The sequence below is a fragment of the Lontra canadensis genome, unplaced genomic scaffold (assembly GCF_010015895.1).
Source record: "Lontra canadensis isolate GAN:19392208 unplaced genomic scaffold, GSC_riverotter_1.0 scaffold13, whole genome shotgun sequence".
In the NCBI taxonomy this organism is placed as follows: Eukaryota; Metazoa; Chordata; class Mammalia; order Carnivora; family Mustelidae; genus Lontra; species Lontra canadensis.
Window position 1 is genome coordinate 14130766 of NW_022631007.1, and position 15422 is coordinate 14146187.

Genomic DNA, 15422 nt, shown 5'->3' on the forward strand with positions numbered 1-15422 from the left:
AGTGGGCTCTTTATGTTTGCGATAAATCTTCTGGAATCTGTCAGAGGAGAAATCTCGGCATTCGTGTTCTTTCAAGAGTGGTGGGACCATGCCTTATGTTTTCTGAAGGCATGCCGTGATGAGATCATCGGTGACCAGTGGCTCTTGGACCGGGATGCCCCTCTTGGGCGGCGGGTGCTCGGTGATGGTGTCTGGGCGAGCAGAGCCACCCTCCATGTCCTGCCTGTAAGGGGAGCCTCGGGTCACAGCCCACGTGTGGGTTTTCACTGAGTTCACTGGGATTTTTACAGACAGCCTTGGCTTTCTTTTCAGCAGACTGCATGCATAGCAGGTAAGTGGTGAGGTGAGGACGACAGGGAAAGCAGTCTGAAAGGAGAGGGCACTCCTTTCCCCCGTGTGGCATGAGGATGCGAGCAGGGGCCCTGATGCTTCTCGGCCTCACCCCGAGGACATGGCCTGCGATCCTGGGACGGTGACTGCCTCTGGCCACCGAACGTTGGCGGGCCCATATGTGATTTTCCAGACTCTGGTCCCACGCATCCTCCCACGAAGCTGGTAGACGATGGACAGGCTGGTCCATTCTCACTTTTTTATACCCAGTAGCTCTCACAGGTCTCAGTGGAGCTTTACAGCCTAAAGAACATTTCTGTGCCTCATTGTATTCCTCCTTCCAGCTGGCGGGTAGTTTCTGCCGGTCTTTGAGACTAGCATAAGGCCTGTGGGGCTGAATATAAGACAGTCTGTGAGGCGGCCGTGCAGACCGGAGCTCAGGCCTTCCCCTGCTACCACTAGGACTGACGGATTCACTCCTCCTGAAGGCCCACTTCTCCACAGAGCATCGGTGTGTGCGGAATGGACGCTGCCCATGCAGATACACAGGCCAAGCAGTGCTGGAGTCTGAGCATTTTCCTCCTCGGGAAAGAGATGCTCTAATCTTAATTAAAAATTTAATTCTGTGGCATACTGGTTTGGATTTTCTCAGCATGAAGCTGACAAACAGCGGGTGCCCTGGAGCAAAAGAATAATTAATAGGTAGAAACTCAGATTATAGAGGCCGCAGGTAAAAGGAAGACATGAGTCCCCCCGGGAAGGGAGACGGCTTCATTTAGGATCTGTCCATGTCGCCTGGCATTGCGCCTCCGCAGCAAAGCCTCTCTGTTTGTACTCATGCTTGGTCATTCACGCATTGGCTCGTTAGCGCGTCCAGGGCTGGTGGGAGGCTGTCCTTGCTGGGGTGACACTGGGACCCAGAGACAAGGTGACCCTAACCCTGCCCATTGAGACTCGTCAGCATCGCTGGTCAGACCCATACAGCGATACTGGTAAGGTAAAGGTCAGGAGACAGCATCGTGAGGAGGGCACGAAGCGGGGTTTTAGGAGAGGTGCCCAGTTGAGGCTGTGCGTTAGGAAGTTTTCTCAGAGGAGGTGGCATCTGAACTGCTTGCTGACCCGTGAGCAGGAGCAGCATTTCAGGAAGTGATGGATGTGAGAAGGTCCAGGTGTCTGGAGACAGCAAGGCCTCTCAGGACGAGACAGTTTCCAGGAGTCTCTTTGGTACTCTAGCGGTGAGGAGGGGAGTCTGTATGCAGAGAGGCCAGCTAACATCTGCCCTTGTGATCCAGTGGACAGCAGACCTGCCCCAGGAGTACTCCCAGGGAGTACGAGGAAGGTACTCCTGGGTACAGGGGCTCCATGGCCAGGAAGGGTGAGAATCTGGGATGACTTCCATGTTTCTGGTTTGAGAGGCAGGGTGGGGTGTGGCCACAGAGATGGATGAACAAACAAACTGGGGGGAGTGATGAAGTCTGGGCGTGCTGGGGTCTGAGTACCAGCAGAAATGATGTGGGGTGCATGCAGAGAACTTAGTGGTTCTCCTGGTGGCGGCTAGAGGAGATTTGGGATCAGTAGCTTACTGGGGGTAGGAGGAACGTGGCCAGGCACACTGGGGACCAAGCATCTAGAAGAAACTAGGAGATCTGCAAGGATCTTGTGTGGGCCAAGAGGAAGTTCAGGGAGGAAGCCCAGGGCAGAAAGTTTGAAGAAAGCACAGCTCACCTCCAGCTTCTGTCGGTGGGCTGGGTCAGGAGCAAGAGAAAGGCCAGTGCTCCGAGAAACATAGTCCTTGCTGACCTCAGGGGCAGCGTCCTTGCAGCCCTCAGCTCAACACTTGAGATCTTAGGGGTCGAGGACAGGCCTGGGAGGGCACGAGCGTGGCTGAGAGCCTGGCTCTGCTGGGAAGGGGACCTGGCTCTCATAGGAGGGGACTGCGTCCAGAGGCAGGGCTCTTGTTTTGTTTTTCTTAAAGAATTGATTTGGGCATCTTGAATGCAGAGAGGAAAGTTCTGGTGGGGAGGGGAAAGGTAAATATACAGAAGGGGGTTCTCACTGGGCGGCTTGCAGAGGAGGTGGAGGGAGTGAGGTCCCCGGCATAGGTGAAGGAAGGTTTTCAAGGGTCCCCCTCTGGGAGGGTCTGGCCGCCTTCAGGTCCACGTGTCAGGGCTGTGGTAAGAGCTTTTCCCGAAGAAAGCGCTGCACAGGCGACACTGCCCGCTGAGAGTAAGATGCGGCTGGTTCTGGCTGGAGCCTTGGTCCTCCTCGCTCTGGATGGGCATTTTAACCCAGTCCAGACACCTTTGCCGCCTCCACTGCAGGCCCCTCCCTGCCCTGTAACCTGGTCCCACTGCTCGGACCCGTGCTCCAGAGAAGCAGGCTTCCCCCTCTCCTCCCAGCCCCTGCAGCCCCCATGGTTCTTCCTCCATGTGGCTCTTTTTAGTTGATCTCTCTCTGGGCTCTGGGACCAACGCCATAGTCCTGGTGGAATATACTAGAACACCCTTCTCATCCCCATATGAGTCCAGACTGCGCCGGGCCCCATGGAACCCCATGGACCTCGCTCAGGATGGTGAGGGTGTGCGGTCAGTGCTGATGGGCTGACTTGCTGTGCGCACTGCCCGTGGTGCCGCTGCCCACAGTGCCAGCACGACCACAACCAGCGTGTGCTCAGACGGCGCTCACGCGCTCAGAGCCTGCGAGACCGGTGAGGATAGGAGGCGGGGAGCTGGGCTCAGGAACCCCTTTGACTTCAGGAGAGTTTGACGAGCCAGGTTTGGTACTTCCTGCCGATGCTTGGGTGTCATCAGGCTTTGACTTACTGTACATGCTCACCTCTCTCTGTTTGCAGACTGACGAGTAGAGTGATGGAATGATAATGAATGGTCGTCCGATTCTGTGTTTCAGGGCATCGTGGGTAATTTGGCCAGCGGCAAGTCGGCCCTGGTGCACCGATATCTGACCGGCACGTACGTCCAGGAGGAGTCTCCCGAAGGTATGCTGTCTGCCAGGCTGTCTCAAGCTCCAGAGCGTTTAGTTTATTAGATTTTCCCGTAGCATACTCTGAATCGTGACGATGATGCATCATCACATGTCGGAAAAAAGTAAAATGCCAAGCAGTAAAGATCCTTAGGTATGTTGTTTCTTCCGTAGTGTTTTTAGCTAACCGATTATACTTACTTTGGCATTTAGAATGGTAGAGTCAAGTCTTGAAATGCTGTTTCAATAAGAAATTTATTTCTTACGTAATAGTCCTGGCGTTTCAAATGTCAGTCCGGTGTCACCCCCTTTAAATACTGCTCGGACATTCCTCTGATCTGGGTATTGAGTTTATCCGTAACTTGTATGTACTGTTACCTGGTCCTGGATCAGAGCCTCTCGCATGACCACCACATGTTAGAGTACATCCCCCCGTATATTGTATTATGAACATGTAAGAATCATTTTGCATGAGAGTAAGAGATTTCTTTTGCCATTAGGCTTTTGCTTCTTCAGTTAACATATTCATATTTTATTTTTTGCTTTAAGTGAAATTATGGTAGTGGCAGGAAGCCACGCAGTCCCTGTGTCTTTAATCAATGTAGAGTTCACAGGCGGCTTTCTGAATGATATTTTCTCTCCATGTAACCTTTTACAATCCAACTCTGAGACACTGAATTTCTGGTTCCTTCTTTTTCTTACTGGCTGTTCCATTCTTTGCAGATATGGATGCAGGTAACTATACGTTTCCTTCATGGCAGCGCTTGTCTTGTTTGAAGAGAGAGGACAGGCTCGACTTCGCACTGTAGTGTTCCCTCCCTCCTCGTTCTGTGTGCCATTGATTCTGTTTCATTTTATCCTTTTGTTTAAGTTACACATTTCACCCTGTTTTGTCCCTTAGATGTGTTCTTAGCAGCAGTCCTGAGTAGCTTCTCATGTTCCCTGTAACACCTGTTCTAGTATTTAACTCTTGTCCTGGAGACCGTGTAACCATTCCGAAGAGCATGGAAGGCTGGCGTCCTGGGGCTCTCTGGGGGCTCGGCCGTCATTCTGCAGGGTCTTGCAAACCTGTCCTCGAAGCCTCGTGGTGGTCACCTCAGGGAAAGGTCCGCTTTTTTGTTATCCACATGGACATGAGAGTGTAGGGAGTTCAGAGGCACAGGTTTCTAGCTGGGAGTTGAAGAGAAGCCCGCGTATCTGATGGATGGAGAACGTATACAGATGCTAGGAAAAGTACCATCTGGACAGGGTTTGGGGGAGAGAAGGTCCTGGGTCTTTCTGACGTCTTCCCTGGCACCTGTGCCTGGGCTGTGCTGGTGTTGCGTCTGTTCCTTGGTGTCTGAGCGTGGATTTTAGCCATAGTCCTTTGGATTCCACTGAGGGGGCCTGAGCTCTTTTCTTGGGCTTTCTGCGTCTTTGTTGGGGTTAGGGATTGTTGATGAGGCCAGCTGTTGAGGGACGGGCTAACCTGACCTCCCATGATCGCCTCGTGGAGTGAATCTGCACGCATTCTCGGGGGTCGCTGGTGACAGGGTCTGGGCCCCTGGTTTTCTGCCAGTGCTTGGGCTCCTCCTGCGTTCAGTTTGGCGTCTAGTGTAGTCAGCGTGGGAGCCCCCGAGTCACGGACGCTGGTTCTTCCCCCCGCGATGCTGTGTTGTTGTTATATGGCTTTTGCTGTTTTCCCATGTGCTGATTTTGGTTTCTTCCATCGCATTTGGGGCTGTGGTTTCTTTTCAAGGGACCCTTATATTTTGATGAGCATGAAGGCATTTTTCTTGAATGTTCATACTTCAGATAAAAATTATACTTAGAGGGATGACTCAAACGGTGGCCTCTCATGAACCCCCCTTCTTTGATTGTTTAACACATTTTACTCTATTGAAATTTCATGGCAGTGCATACAGTTTTAAAAATACACCATTTTATAGGGTAGAAGCATGCATGAGCACACCAAAGGACATCCCTTTCCTCATCTGCAAAGTCTCATTCCCCACAGTGGGGCTTGTGCCCAAAGTGTCCTGGATCAGGGGAAAGACCATCCATGATCCTTTCTCTCTACTTCCAGGGACAGGCCACCTGCCTGTCCTCTCATGTGTGACTCAGGTCAGGGTAGGGCCCCCAGGTGTGCCTGAGTGGACGTGCATCGGGGCCTCTGGGTGCAGAAGGAACTGTGGGCAGGTGCCGCTGTGCGTTTGGGAACCCCATACCCCCTCCCCTGCAATCTTTGCTTCCCAGGGGCTGTCCACTCCTGCCTTCCTGGAACCAGACAGGTGGCCATGTCCTTGCCTTATGGGGAGGCTGGGGCGCTGACTCCCACTTCCTGTCCCCTGGCCTGGGCGAGTCTTGTAGCAGCAGGAGAATCAGTTTGTTTCAGAAAGGGCGTGAATGACGGGAGCCTCGCTTTCTCACTGTCTGGCCACACTGGAGTTCTTTCTGGAACTGGAACTCTGCCAGGGACCCTGCAGCTGGAAAGTGATCTTGGTTGTTGTCAAATGTGAATGACATTGACGTATTAAATATGCCCTCTTCATTGAGAAGCCTTCCACCCAGAATGTTCTGGATTTGGAGTATAGCAAATCTCCGCCCAGGTTTGTGTGCCATGCGGGCGGCAGGAGAAGCTGATCACAGCTCAGCCCCACCTGCGAGTACTCGCAGAGACAGAGGGTCAGGTTAGGGGCAGCAAGCTGAGGACGGATGTCTCCAGTGCCACCCTGGGGGGAGGGCACGTCCCGCAAGCTGTGCAGCCCTTCATTTCTTCTAACTCATCCTCCTTCCCTCCTGCAGCTGTTGGAGTGACCGGCTGCCCCCGGCCGCGTGTGGCAGTGACTTCAGGCACCAGCTTGCTGCTGCTGGTGGCCATGGAATTGGCCAGTATGCATGGCTCACCAGAGCTCTCCTGTCCTCTCAGAGTTGTTTCTTGATTTCCTTAGCATGCAAATGTCCCTTAGCGCCACTCTGACCCACCGCCGTGCGACCTTCACATTGCTGGCCTTTTTCGGTGGGGACAGCTTTCTCTTTGCAGGAGAGTTCTCTCTTCTGCAGAAACCGGTGCGGGATGACCTGGACTTTTGGCCGAATGTACTTTTCATCAGATGGGTTGTAGCTGGGCCTCCGAGGAGAACAGCTGCTGTGTTTGAAACGGCTGATAGGTTCTCACGGATAGTCCTGTAGCAGAGGGTTGACAAACACAATTTCAGTGATTTTAAGGGTGCAGTTTAAATGAGGGATGGATTTAAATATTATGTGTGTTTTTTAATGAGTAAATGAGCAATGCAAAAGTGGGTAACTCAGAGGGGAGCCAGTGATTCCGTCCAAGTCATCTGAGGAATGCAATTTCTGTGCAAATACCCATTCAGTTGTGTGTGTGTGTGCATGCGTGTCAGAGTTCTAGGGCTGTCATAGCAAGTGACCACAGACGGCATGCTTTTGCCATGCTGGAGACCTGAAGCCCGACAGGACGGTGTTGACCAGTGCATTCCTCTTGGAGGCTCTGACCACTGGTATGTTCCGAGCCTCTGTCCTCATGCGGCGTTCTTCCAGTGTCCTTGTGTCCGTGTCCAATGGCACTCTTCTCACGGGGCCGGTGGTCCCTGGATGTAGGGCCCACCCTGCTCTCGTCTGACCTCATCGTTGTCACCTCTGTAAAGACCCTGTTTCCAGATGAGGTCACATTACGGGTGTTAGGGGCGAGGACTCAAGCTTCTCTGTCACCGGAGGGAATCCCCCCACCAGCACTGCTCTGTGTGTGATGCACACCTGGTTTTGAAGCAGAAGCTGCACCTGGCATGGTTGTCGCCTCCCTGCGGGGGGTGAGGGGGACCATGAGCCACCCTGCTGTCGCTGGAGGTGCTTACTGCTGGTGTCTTGGAGCTCTGCAGAGAGGAGATGAGCTTGCCTGTGACCTTCACACCTTTGATGGGGATTTCACAGCTGTCACTCACTGTCTGTAAGGAGAAGCAGAGCGATCCGTGCCCCGTTAATGGAGCTCATTAGAATTGTGAACGATGTCGGCCATGTTGTCTGAGTGTCCACCTCACATGCACGCTTCACGTTCATGGTACACCCTCCTACCCCCCACCATCCTCAGATCCCCGGGACCACCTCTTGGGTTTTCACTCTCTCCCCCTCAAAATCAAGAAAAAGAGAAAAGAAACACAGCTGTCCAGTCTCCGCAGGAACATGATGGACACCTGCCCTGAGCCGTGGTGCCCCTTGAGGACTGGGAGGTGGTGGACTATGGTGTCGTCGAGAGACTTCGAGCTTTAGAACGGGGTCAGTGCCCCGAGACTCTGTCTCTGTGACATCTCTGTGTTCTTCCTCTTCTCTCTCATGCCGTGGGCCTTGCTGAACTGTGCAGAGAGCTCGGGCAGAAGGATCTGGAGCCTGGAGGAGCTCACACCGGGTAGCCACCATAGTGGTAGTGCAGGGCAAGGGCCCAGGGGCTCCCCAGGACGAGACTCCACTGTCCCGTGGATTGAGGGGAAGATTTTACAGTCAGTGGAGGTGAGCTTAAGAATGTCCACAGACCTTTTCTCCTGTGATTATAAAACTAACTGCTCTTAGCTAATTTTCCAAGGAACGGTGGGAACAAAATGGGGAGAAAGGTGCCAGGCTGCCCTGTTCCTGGCTGCCGCTGTCCCATGTGGGTGGAGAGTTCTGTGGTCTTGGCTCCTGGCAGGAGCAAGGGCCTGCTGGCAGTGAGGTCCCTGCAGGCTGGCTATCCCTCCCCTGGTCTTGCTGTCTGCAGCGCCAGCAGCTGTTTCCCAGCAGATACGTCTGTCTTGGGGTGGGAGGTGGTTCTCAGGAGCACATGGGTCTGAAATATTTTTTTAATGAATGTTTGCTTAGTTGCTTAGAAACAAACCATGTGGTAAACACTTAGCCATATTTTTTGGGACACATGAAGTGCACTTGAGCTGTCAGCCCCTGAAACCCTTTCCAAATCAAATAAACTTAAAAAAATTTTTTGTCAGCTACCACTGCTCAACAGATGTTAGGGCTTACTTCTAAACACGTCCTCTTGTGCTGTTTAAAGTCCCGATGAAAAAAAATCTGTAAACTCTAATAAAAGTTGAGTAGTTTTGAAATCTAGCCTTTTAAGTGTTTTAACACAATTTTGCCATGTTACTTGTAACTGAGTGATTATGAGTACGTGATAATTTTTTAATGAGGATTATCTGTAAACCTTGAGATTACGAGCAGCCTGCTGGTAGTTTGGTTTAATAGATCAGGCACAAGTCCGCTCTTTTTCACGTTCTCAAATCCTTTCAGATCCGCCTCTGGCCATGGAAACCTCACTGACCTCGCTTCCTCCCCCATGCTCTTCACTCTGTCCTCTCATACGTAAGCCATGTAGAGGGCCAGGTGACACTGCCCAGAATAGGGGAGGGATCCTGAAATTATCCCTAGAGCCACAAAGAAACCATGAAAGAGCACATTCTACTTTGTTTTGAACGAGGAAAAGAAGGCTGTAAAGTAAGAATGAGGAGGTCGTCATGTTTTTGGCATTGACAGAGCTGGCAGGACAAAATGTGTTTTTGAGTTGTTCGTTTGGAACTCAGAACACATCTTCCCACGTTGTTACAATTAGGTCAACAAGAAACCGAGGGCGACTGAGAGCCGGGTACCTTCCAGAAACGAGAAGAACCTTCTGTTGAGATGACTCTGGTTCAAGGCCGTGATTCACACCTGGCCAAAGGAGACTCTGAACACTCGGAGGCGGCTTGCTGGCTTCTGCCAGCAGCAGCGCCAGGTTCCCCCAGCGGCCCACAAATGCTCACTCTGGCCATGTGATGCACAGCCCCCAAATAGCACGGTGCACGCTGTTGACAGCTGTTGCTTTCCCAAGGCCTCTCAGGACATCACACGTTGCCACAAAACCATTTCTTTAATAGGAAAAAGGAGATGAGGGTCCAGAAAGTTTCACCTTTGCAATTATAGGTTATTTTTTCCTGGAGAAATTTTAATACCAAAGCTGTGTTTTAGAGCTTCAAATGCGCGGCCTCTGTATTGCAAATGGAAAAGTGGTCACTGGAGAGTCCCCTGGTCCGTTGCTGCATCTGTCCCTGTGTCTGGCCTTGATTCTGTCATCTTGTTGGCAGCTGGCTCCCGTCTCAGGCAGTCTGAATGGCCGTAGAGCCGTCCACCACTGGCCCTGCAGTGGCTTGCTGTGATCTGGAAACCACAGGGTACACATGCATTGTGTCAGCCTAGACTGTAGGTGACCACCTTCAAGGAGTTTACGTAGAAAAGCAGGGATTTATGTAACTTGTGTGTGGGGAGCAGCTAAGAGGAAGGATTTCATCTAGGAAACCTTGCTGATCCAAGTAAGCTCCCGAGGAATGGTCTGTCCGATTTCTTGCCTCAGTGGGCTTTGTGCTCAGCGAGGTCTCCCCACTTGGTGGCAGGCATTTCATTGGTGATCCTTAGTGTTCCCGGGAAATGGGGAGGAGAGTTGGCTATTTCTGTAGCTCCAGCAGAAGATCAGACATCCGTCTGGTTGCCTGGCTGCAGTCCCGTGCTCTTCTGTATCGTCACTGATGGGGCCATGACATGCAGACCTGCTGTCTGGCCTTGTGCCCTAAGGACCCGCCCTGGCAGTGCTCCGGGTACCGTTTGACCTCACCCCTGTGCTGCTGCTGCCAAATGGCTCTGACTTCCATGGCCCCGCTCTGGCTGTGGGCCTTGGGCTTCTCAGGCATGTTTTCCTTCTTGATTTTCAAGGACAGCAAACTTCGGAATGTTAAGCATTTGTTTGGATCTGAAAGTATCAGCTCACAAAACTTTTTCTGCATCCCCCTCCCCACTGTTGTCTTAACTCACTACCCCTTCCTCCTGCCCCGGCTGCTTTACTGGTTCTAGGAAGTGGGAGACCTCAGATGCTTGTGACCATGCCTTCGCTAGGTGAGAGGTTTTCTGTGGAAGGCAGCACAGAAAGGAAGAAATCCTGGGCTGAGTCTAGCCTTGGGGTGAAGAGAGGAGAGGGTGAGGGGCACGCCATGCCTGGTGCAGAGGGGAGGGTGCAGGGAGGAAGGCATAGGTTAGGAGAAACTCTCTGTGTGGCTGTGGGTCAGGGTGGAGAGACTGACATTCCGGAGGAGGCTGGGTATCATTTGAATGGATGGAGCTCACCTGGCAGGTATGGCTGATGAGAGATGCAGCAGTTGACATCGTCTGCAGAAAATGTTACCTCACGGGAGACCATGCTTACTGGACCGAGAACTCCGAGTGCCAAGTCTCCTTTAGGGTCATGGGCTCCGACGACCAGGACTTGGTGATGAGGGAGGTCAAAGTTAGCAGAAGTGAAACAGGCCAAGTGGCAAAACTACATGGGAGAATCCGTGGTCAAATGAGAGTGCCCGGGTCTGTGACTCTGCAGGAGTGCCCTGTCTCCAGACTAGGGGTAGAGGTCATGTGACCGTGTGGGAGTCCCCTGTCTCCAGCCGGGGGCAGGATGTCCGCAGGTACTAGCCGTACCAGTCTCACTGGATGAGAAGGCTCGCCCAATCCTGTATGTGCGTGTGCATGCTTGCACACGTGTGGACCATGCAGATCTACCACTGATCCTACGGATGACGGTTTCATAGCATCCACGTGAATTCTCTGGTGGCTGACCCAGGCCAGAAGTAAAAGCCAGAGTCAACTTCAGTGTTATGTTTCGTGCATCCTGGGTGGCTTCCTGGAGGCAGTGTGTTGGGAGACTCTGAGGGAGGGTCTAGTTTGGGCGGAATATGAAGTGTGATGAGTAGGCAGCAGAGGCCTGTGTTCTGCTCACATGGCCCCGTGGAGCAGCATGTGTGGCCGGCATTTGTTACCCTTTTCCTGAGACCCATTTTTTCAAAGCTGTTTTGCTTATTTTAAAAAAATAACATCAGGGACAAAAGAAGAAAACAGTACTTGCTCTTTGAGGGCTGCTTGAGTAGTGGATGGCATGGAGAGAGCAGGGGAATGGGGATTGGCGCACAGACCCGACTGGCTCGCAGCGTGCTCTTGTCTCTCCCCAGGGTTGGGGGGGCGGGGAGCGGGCCTGGACTGGTGTGGGGGGGCGTGGGGGGCATGTGGACGAATTGTCCAAAACCACGTGCCGTGTAACCACGTAGCCTGGCAGGGGGCGGGCCAGCTGCTCTGTGCGTCTTCCTTGCAGTCCAGGGAAGAAAGAGGCCTTGCTGGGGCAGGGGGATGGCTAATGTAGACATGCTCTGATAGGAGTTGGGGGTCCGGCCTCTGACAGGATGTGGGGACAGGGAGGAGTCCTCGGACATCCTCTGGAGGTTGGAATGGATTCACATCCCGACAGAAGGAACTGCAGGAACCTGTTGACCTCCATGCCCTCTACAGCCCCGTCAGGGGTTCTGGCTGCTCGTTAGTTTTTAGAAACACTGGCCGCAGAGTGTGTTTGTGCTGTCCGGGCCCTGGGCCCTGTGCCCTGGCGTGCCCTCCAGCTTGGGCAGGCGCCCGCCATGCACCAGGGAGCAATGCAAGCTGATCTTTTTCCAGAATGTTCCAGATGCAGGAGCTTCCTGCACCATGTGCAGAGTCAGGTTTAGCTGGAGAGGCAGTGACACACAGGCATGCATGCGCGTGCGTGCACACAAACACCACACACACACACACACACACACACACACCCCCGTGAGGACACCCCAGGGGCAGTCCTGTCTCCTGCCAGCATTTTTCAGGCTCAGAGCTTTGCAGCTCACGCTCTATGCTCCCCTCAGGTGTGCTCACCGACCAAAGCTCCCTCTAGGATGGGGACAGAGACCTAGAGACAAAACCCGGATTCCTTCCAGTAAAGTAAATACACTGTTTCCACAGGACTGGAACAGTTACAGCGAGTCTCTAGAGGGAAGGCGGAAAACTGTAACGTGCAGGCATTGGCATGAGAAATGTCAAAGGGGAGACTGGGTCCAGCAGCGCCTGCCCCGCTCGGGCTGTGACTGCCCACAAGCTGGAAGAGTCACTGCATTTTTAAACATTTGTAAAAGTAAATAAACCAACCAAGAGGCACCCAGGGGGAAAGAAGAATACGGCCCATGGTGCCTAAACTATTTATTACTTGGTCCTTTAGTGACAGTTCACAGACCCCACACTACAGTGTGTAGAAACGGCATCAACTCGTTAAAATGGATAGGATTTTTTGGTTTCTCCATAGGGTTGGATCTAACAGTGACCAGCCTTTTTTAATTTCTTGAAGCAGATACCTGATTTACACTCAGGGAATAGTGAGTGAGCAGTTGTTTTATTTATTTATTTATTTATTTATTTTTTGAGAGAGAGAGTGAGTGAGTTGGGGCAGAGAAGCAGAGGGGGAGAGAGAACCTCAAGCAGGGCTACCCGCTCAGCGTGGAGCCCGATGTGGGGTTCTATCCGGTGACGCCAAGTTCATGACTGAGCTGAAATCAAGAGCTGGACACTTAGCCGGCTGAGCCACCCAGGCGCCCCATGAGTGAGCAATTCTGAAAGCCATTACTTTTCCATATTTGATTCTAGGTTTGCGTATTTAAAAATAGAGTTTGTGCAACAGATTATTTTTTTAATGGAAAGTTACTTTCACGTGGATTGCGCTAGTTGAGAACCATGAATCTGGGGACTGAGGGACCACTTGCCAGCATGCCAGTAGCTGCGTAACCCGGTGTCTGGCTTCTGTTTGGAGCTTGTGGTCACACGCCCGCTACCATTCTGGGGCTCTGGCCCCGACACCTGGGTCAGGCCGCAGGCAGTGTCTCTGGGGAAGCCTTGTTTCAGTATTCTGCGTGAGCCAGGTTCTTGGACCCCAGTTTGCAAAGCTCTTCATAAGTTTACCTTTTTTGGTGCTTAAAATAAATGTGCAGAATACTAAATAAAACAACCATAAGTGTACTCTTTTCCCCCGAAGAAACTAGTCCGAGACTAAGTATATTTCATTAAGTTCACCACACAAGTTATTTTAGGGATGGCAGTAGGTGCTGGAATGTTCAAGTCCAGCCACCGCCGTGGGCACTGGAATGTTTTCAATAAACAGTTCACTGATTTGGTTATGAATCAGATTTTACTGAGCGGGGGCCATCATTATATGACTGTTTCCTCGAGAATGCAGTTCTGGGACTGCCCTCTCCATCCACTCAGTGGGTTCTGGGGGCAGGTTCTGCACCTACTCTCGGTACCCTCCCTATCCCCCCCACCCCATCCGACATCAGGCCTGGCTCTTCTTCTCCTGCCCGCTGCCCTTGAAAACAAGCTGCATTTGGGCAGAGCTTCTGCCCGGTTCCCTCTGTTCCCAGCACCAGCACTCTGCGTGGTACGGGGCGGGGCTTGCCAAACACGTGATTGGTGGTTCAGAAGGCCACGGTTAGGCGAACCCCAGTGCCAAATTGGCAGGAAGCACTTGGGAAAGGCTCACAGGTAGCAGCTCTCTTGCCTGTGCTGGGAAGAGCCGGATGGTGTCACCGGAGTGCAGATCAGATACATTCTACCCCTTTGCTGGTGTGGAAGCCTGGCTGGTGGTGAGGAGCACACCGCGGGCTTGGGGAGGTATGGAGAGGCTGTTAGCAAAGACTTGAGAACCTTCTCCGTGGAGCGGTGGTAGCCTTGCTGTCTCATGAGCTGTTTTGACTTGGTCTCCTGGATCTTCCAAAACATGGGGAATTAGGACCAAATATTAGGCAAACTCTTGTTTTTCATGTAGGAATGGGGGCAGTGTTTTGCTTTCTGGTTGCATCCTCCTGGATGTGCTCCCATGTCACTGCCTTTGCAAGTGGAGACTCTCCCGCTAAGTGTGGGTTTGCATTTGGAAATCGCAAAATCGTCCTTGTAACGGAGCAGTCTCTAGCTGATTTCTGCCAGGTGCTTGTGACGTTTAAGGACCCGATGGGGAGCTGATGTGGGCCAGCTCCTGGCTGCTCACCTTGGTCACTTGAGTCAGGTGCTGCGATTACCTGAGTTTTCACATGAGGAAATGAATGCACCAGGAGGCACAGGTACCATTGAGGTTTGGGCCCGGGGTTGACGTTGGTGGGTGTGAACCCAGGGTTGACGTTGGTGGGTGTGAGCCCAGGACTTACCCTTGGCAGGCGGGGCTGTGTCTTCCCCTTCACTGCTGCCTGGAAGCACCACCACCCAGAATCACAACTTGACAGATCATCAGCTGGGCTCCAGGCACTTGGAAGGACCTTGGGTGGTCATGCGGTCTGAGTGCTGGGCTCTGCTGCTGACTGCAGGGGTCTTGAGCCCTGGAACAGCTGCCAGGTTATTAGGGAGAATACTGAGTTCTGTGGGAGAGTGTAAGTGAGCTTTGAGGCTTTGGGTTCTAGCTTCGCAGAACAGTGTTAACAGGAAAATCCTGAGTGTATGGAAGCATGAGGAAGCCTTGGCTCCTGATCCCAGAGGTGGGACCCACACTGAGAGGCCTGGGTGGGAAGCCATTCGCATGCAGAGGTCTCTCTCTGGATGGCGTTCCCCTTATTTCAGGGGGTACCCCTGGACACCTTTGGGCTCTGTGGCCTCCCTGCTGGCCTGCCTTCTGGCGTTGATGACAACACAGAGGATATGTTATTCTTTGCAGTTGCTTTATTAGAGATAATTTTGGGGGGGATAATAGTATTTGAAGCAATTTTTGGGGGTGGGGGAAACTCACAAAACTTAATGAGAGTGATATTGAGTCTATCAGTGGTTGTTGAAAATTGAAGATTGGCTTGGATAAATCAGTCTATGTACCTGCCCAGAGTTGCTGGGTTTATTTTAGTCTTAAAAAGAGATGATTTGGGGGCATCTGGGTGGCTCAGAAGGTTAAGCGTCTTCCTTGGACTCAGGTCATGATCCCAGAGTCCTGGGATCAAGTCCCGCATCAGGCTCCTTGCTCAGTGGGAAGCCACTTCCCCTCTGCCTTCCGCTCTGCCTGCTTGTGCACGCATGCTCTCCCCCCCCCCCCACCGTCTCTCAAATAAAATATTTAATAAAAGAATGATTTGGAGGAGAGAACTCTCAGTAGGATTTATGTATTAAACTGCTGGTTTGCATATTCCTCAGTAAGATGTGAAGAAATCCTGACTATTGAGCAACAAGCCACTTCCTCGGATGTTTCGTTTTCCAGCTTCTGTTTGAGCAGCCGTTTCCTCCGATAGGCCTCTGGGACATCA

General features: G+C 52.3%; 1 protein-coding gene across 8 annotated transcripts in view; it reads left to right on the top strand.

Annotated features, from left to right (window-relative positions):
- The window catches only part of AGAP1 (ArfGAP with GTPase domain, ankyrin repeat and PH domain 1), a 505060-nt gene that overhangs the window by 173440 nt on the left and 316198 nt on the right, over positions 1 to 15422 (top strand). For 4 of the 8 annotated variants that reach the window (XM_032857552.1, XM_032857548.1, XM_032857551.1 and 1 more), the window contains exons 3-4: positions 3238 to 3325; positions 4033 to 4044. In XM_032857552.1, coding sequence (XP_032713443.1) covers positions 3238 to 3325; positions 4033 to 4044 — 100 coding nt within the window. The remainder of the gene's footprint in view (positions 1 to 3237; positions 3326 to 4032; positions 4045 to 15422) is intronic. The other 4 variants (XM_032857553.1, XM_032857555.1, XM_032857554.1 and 1 more) reach the window with 1 other exon arrangement.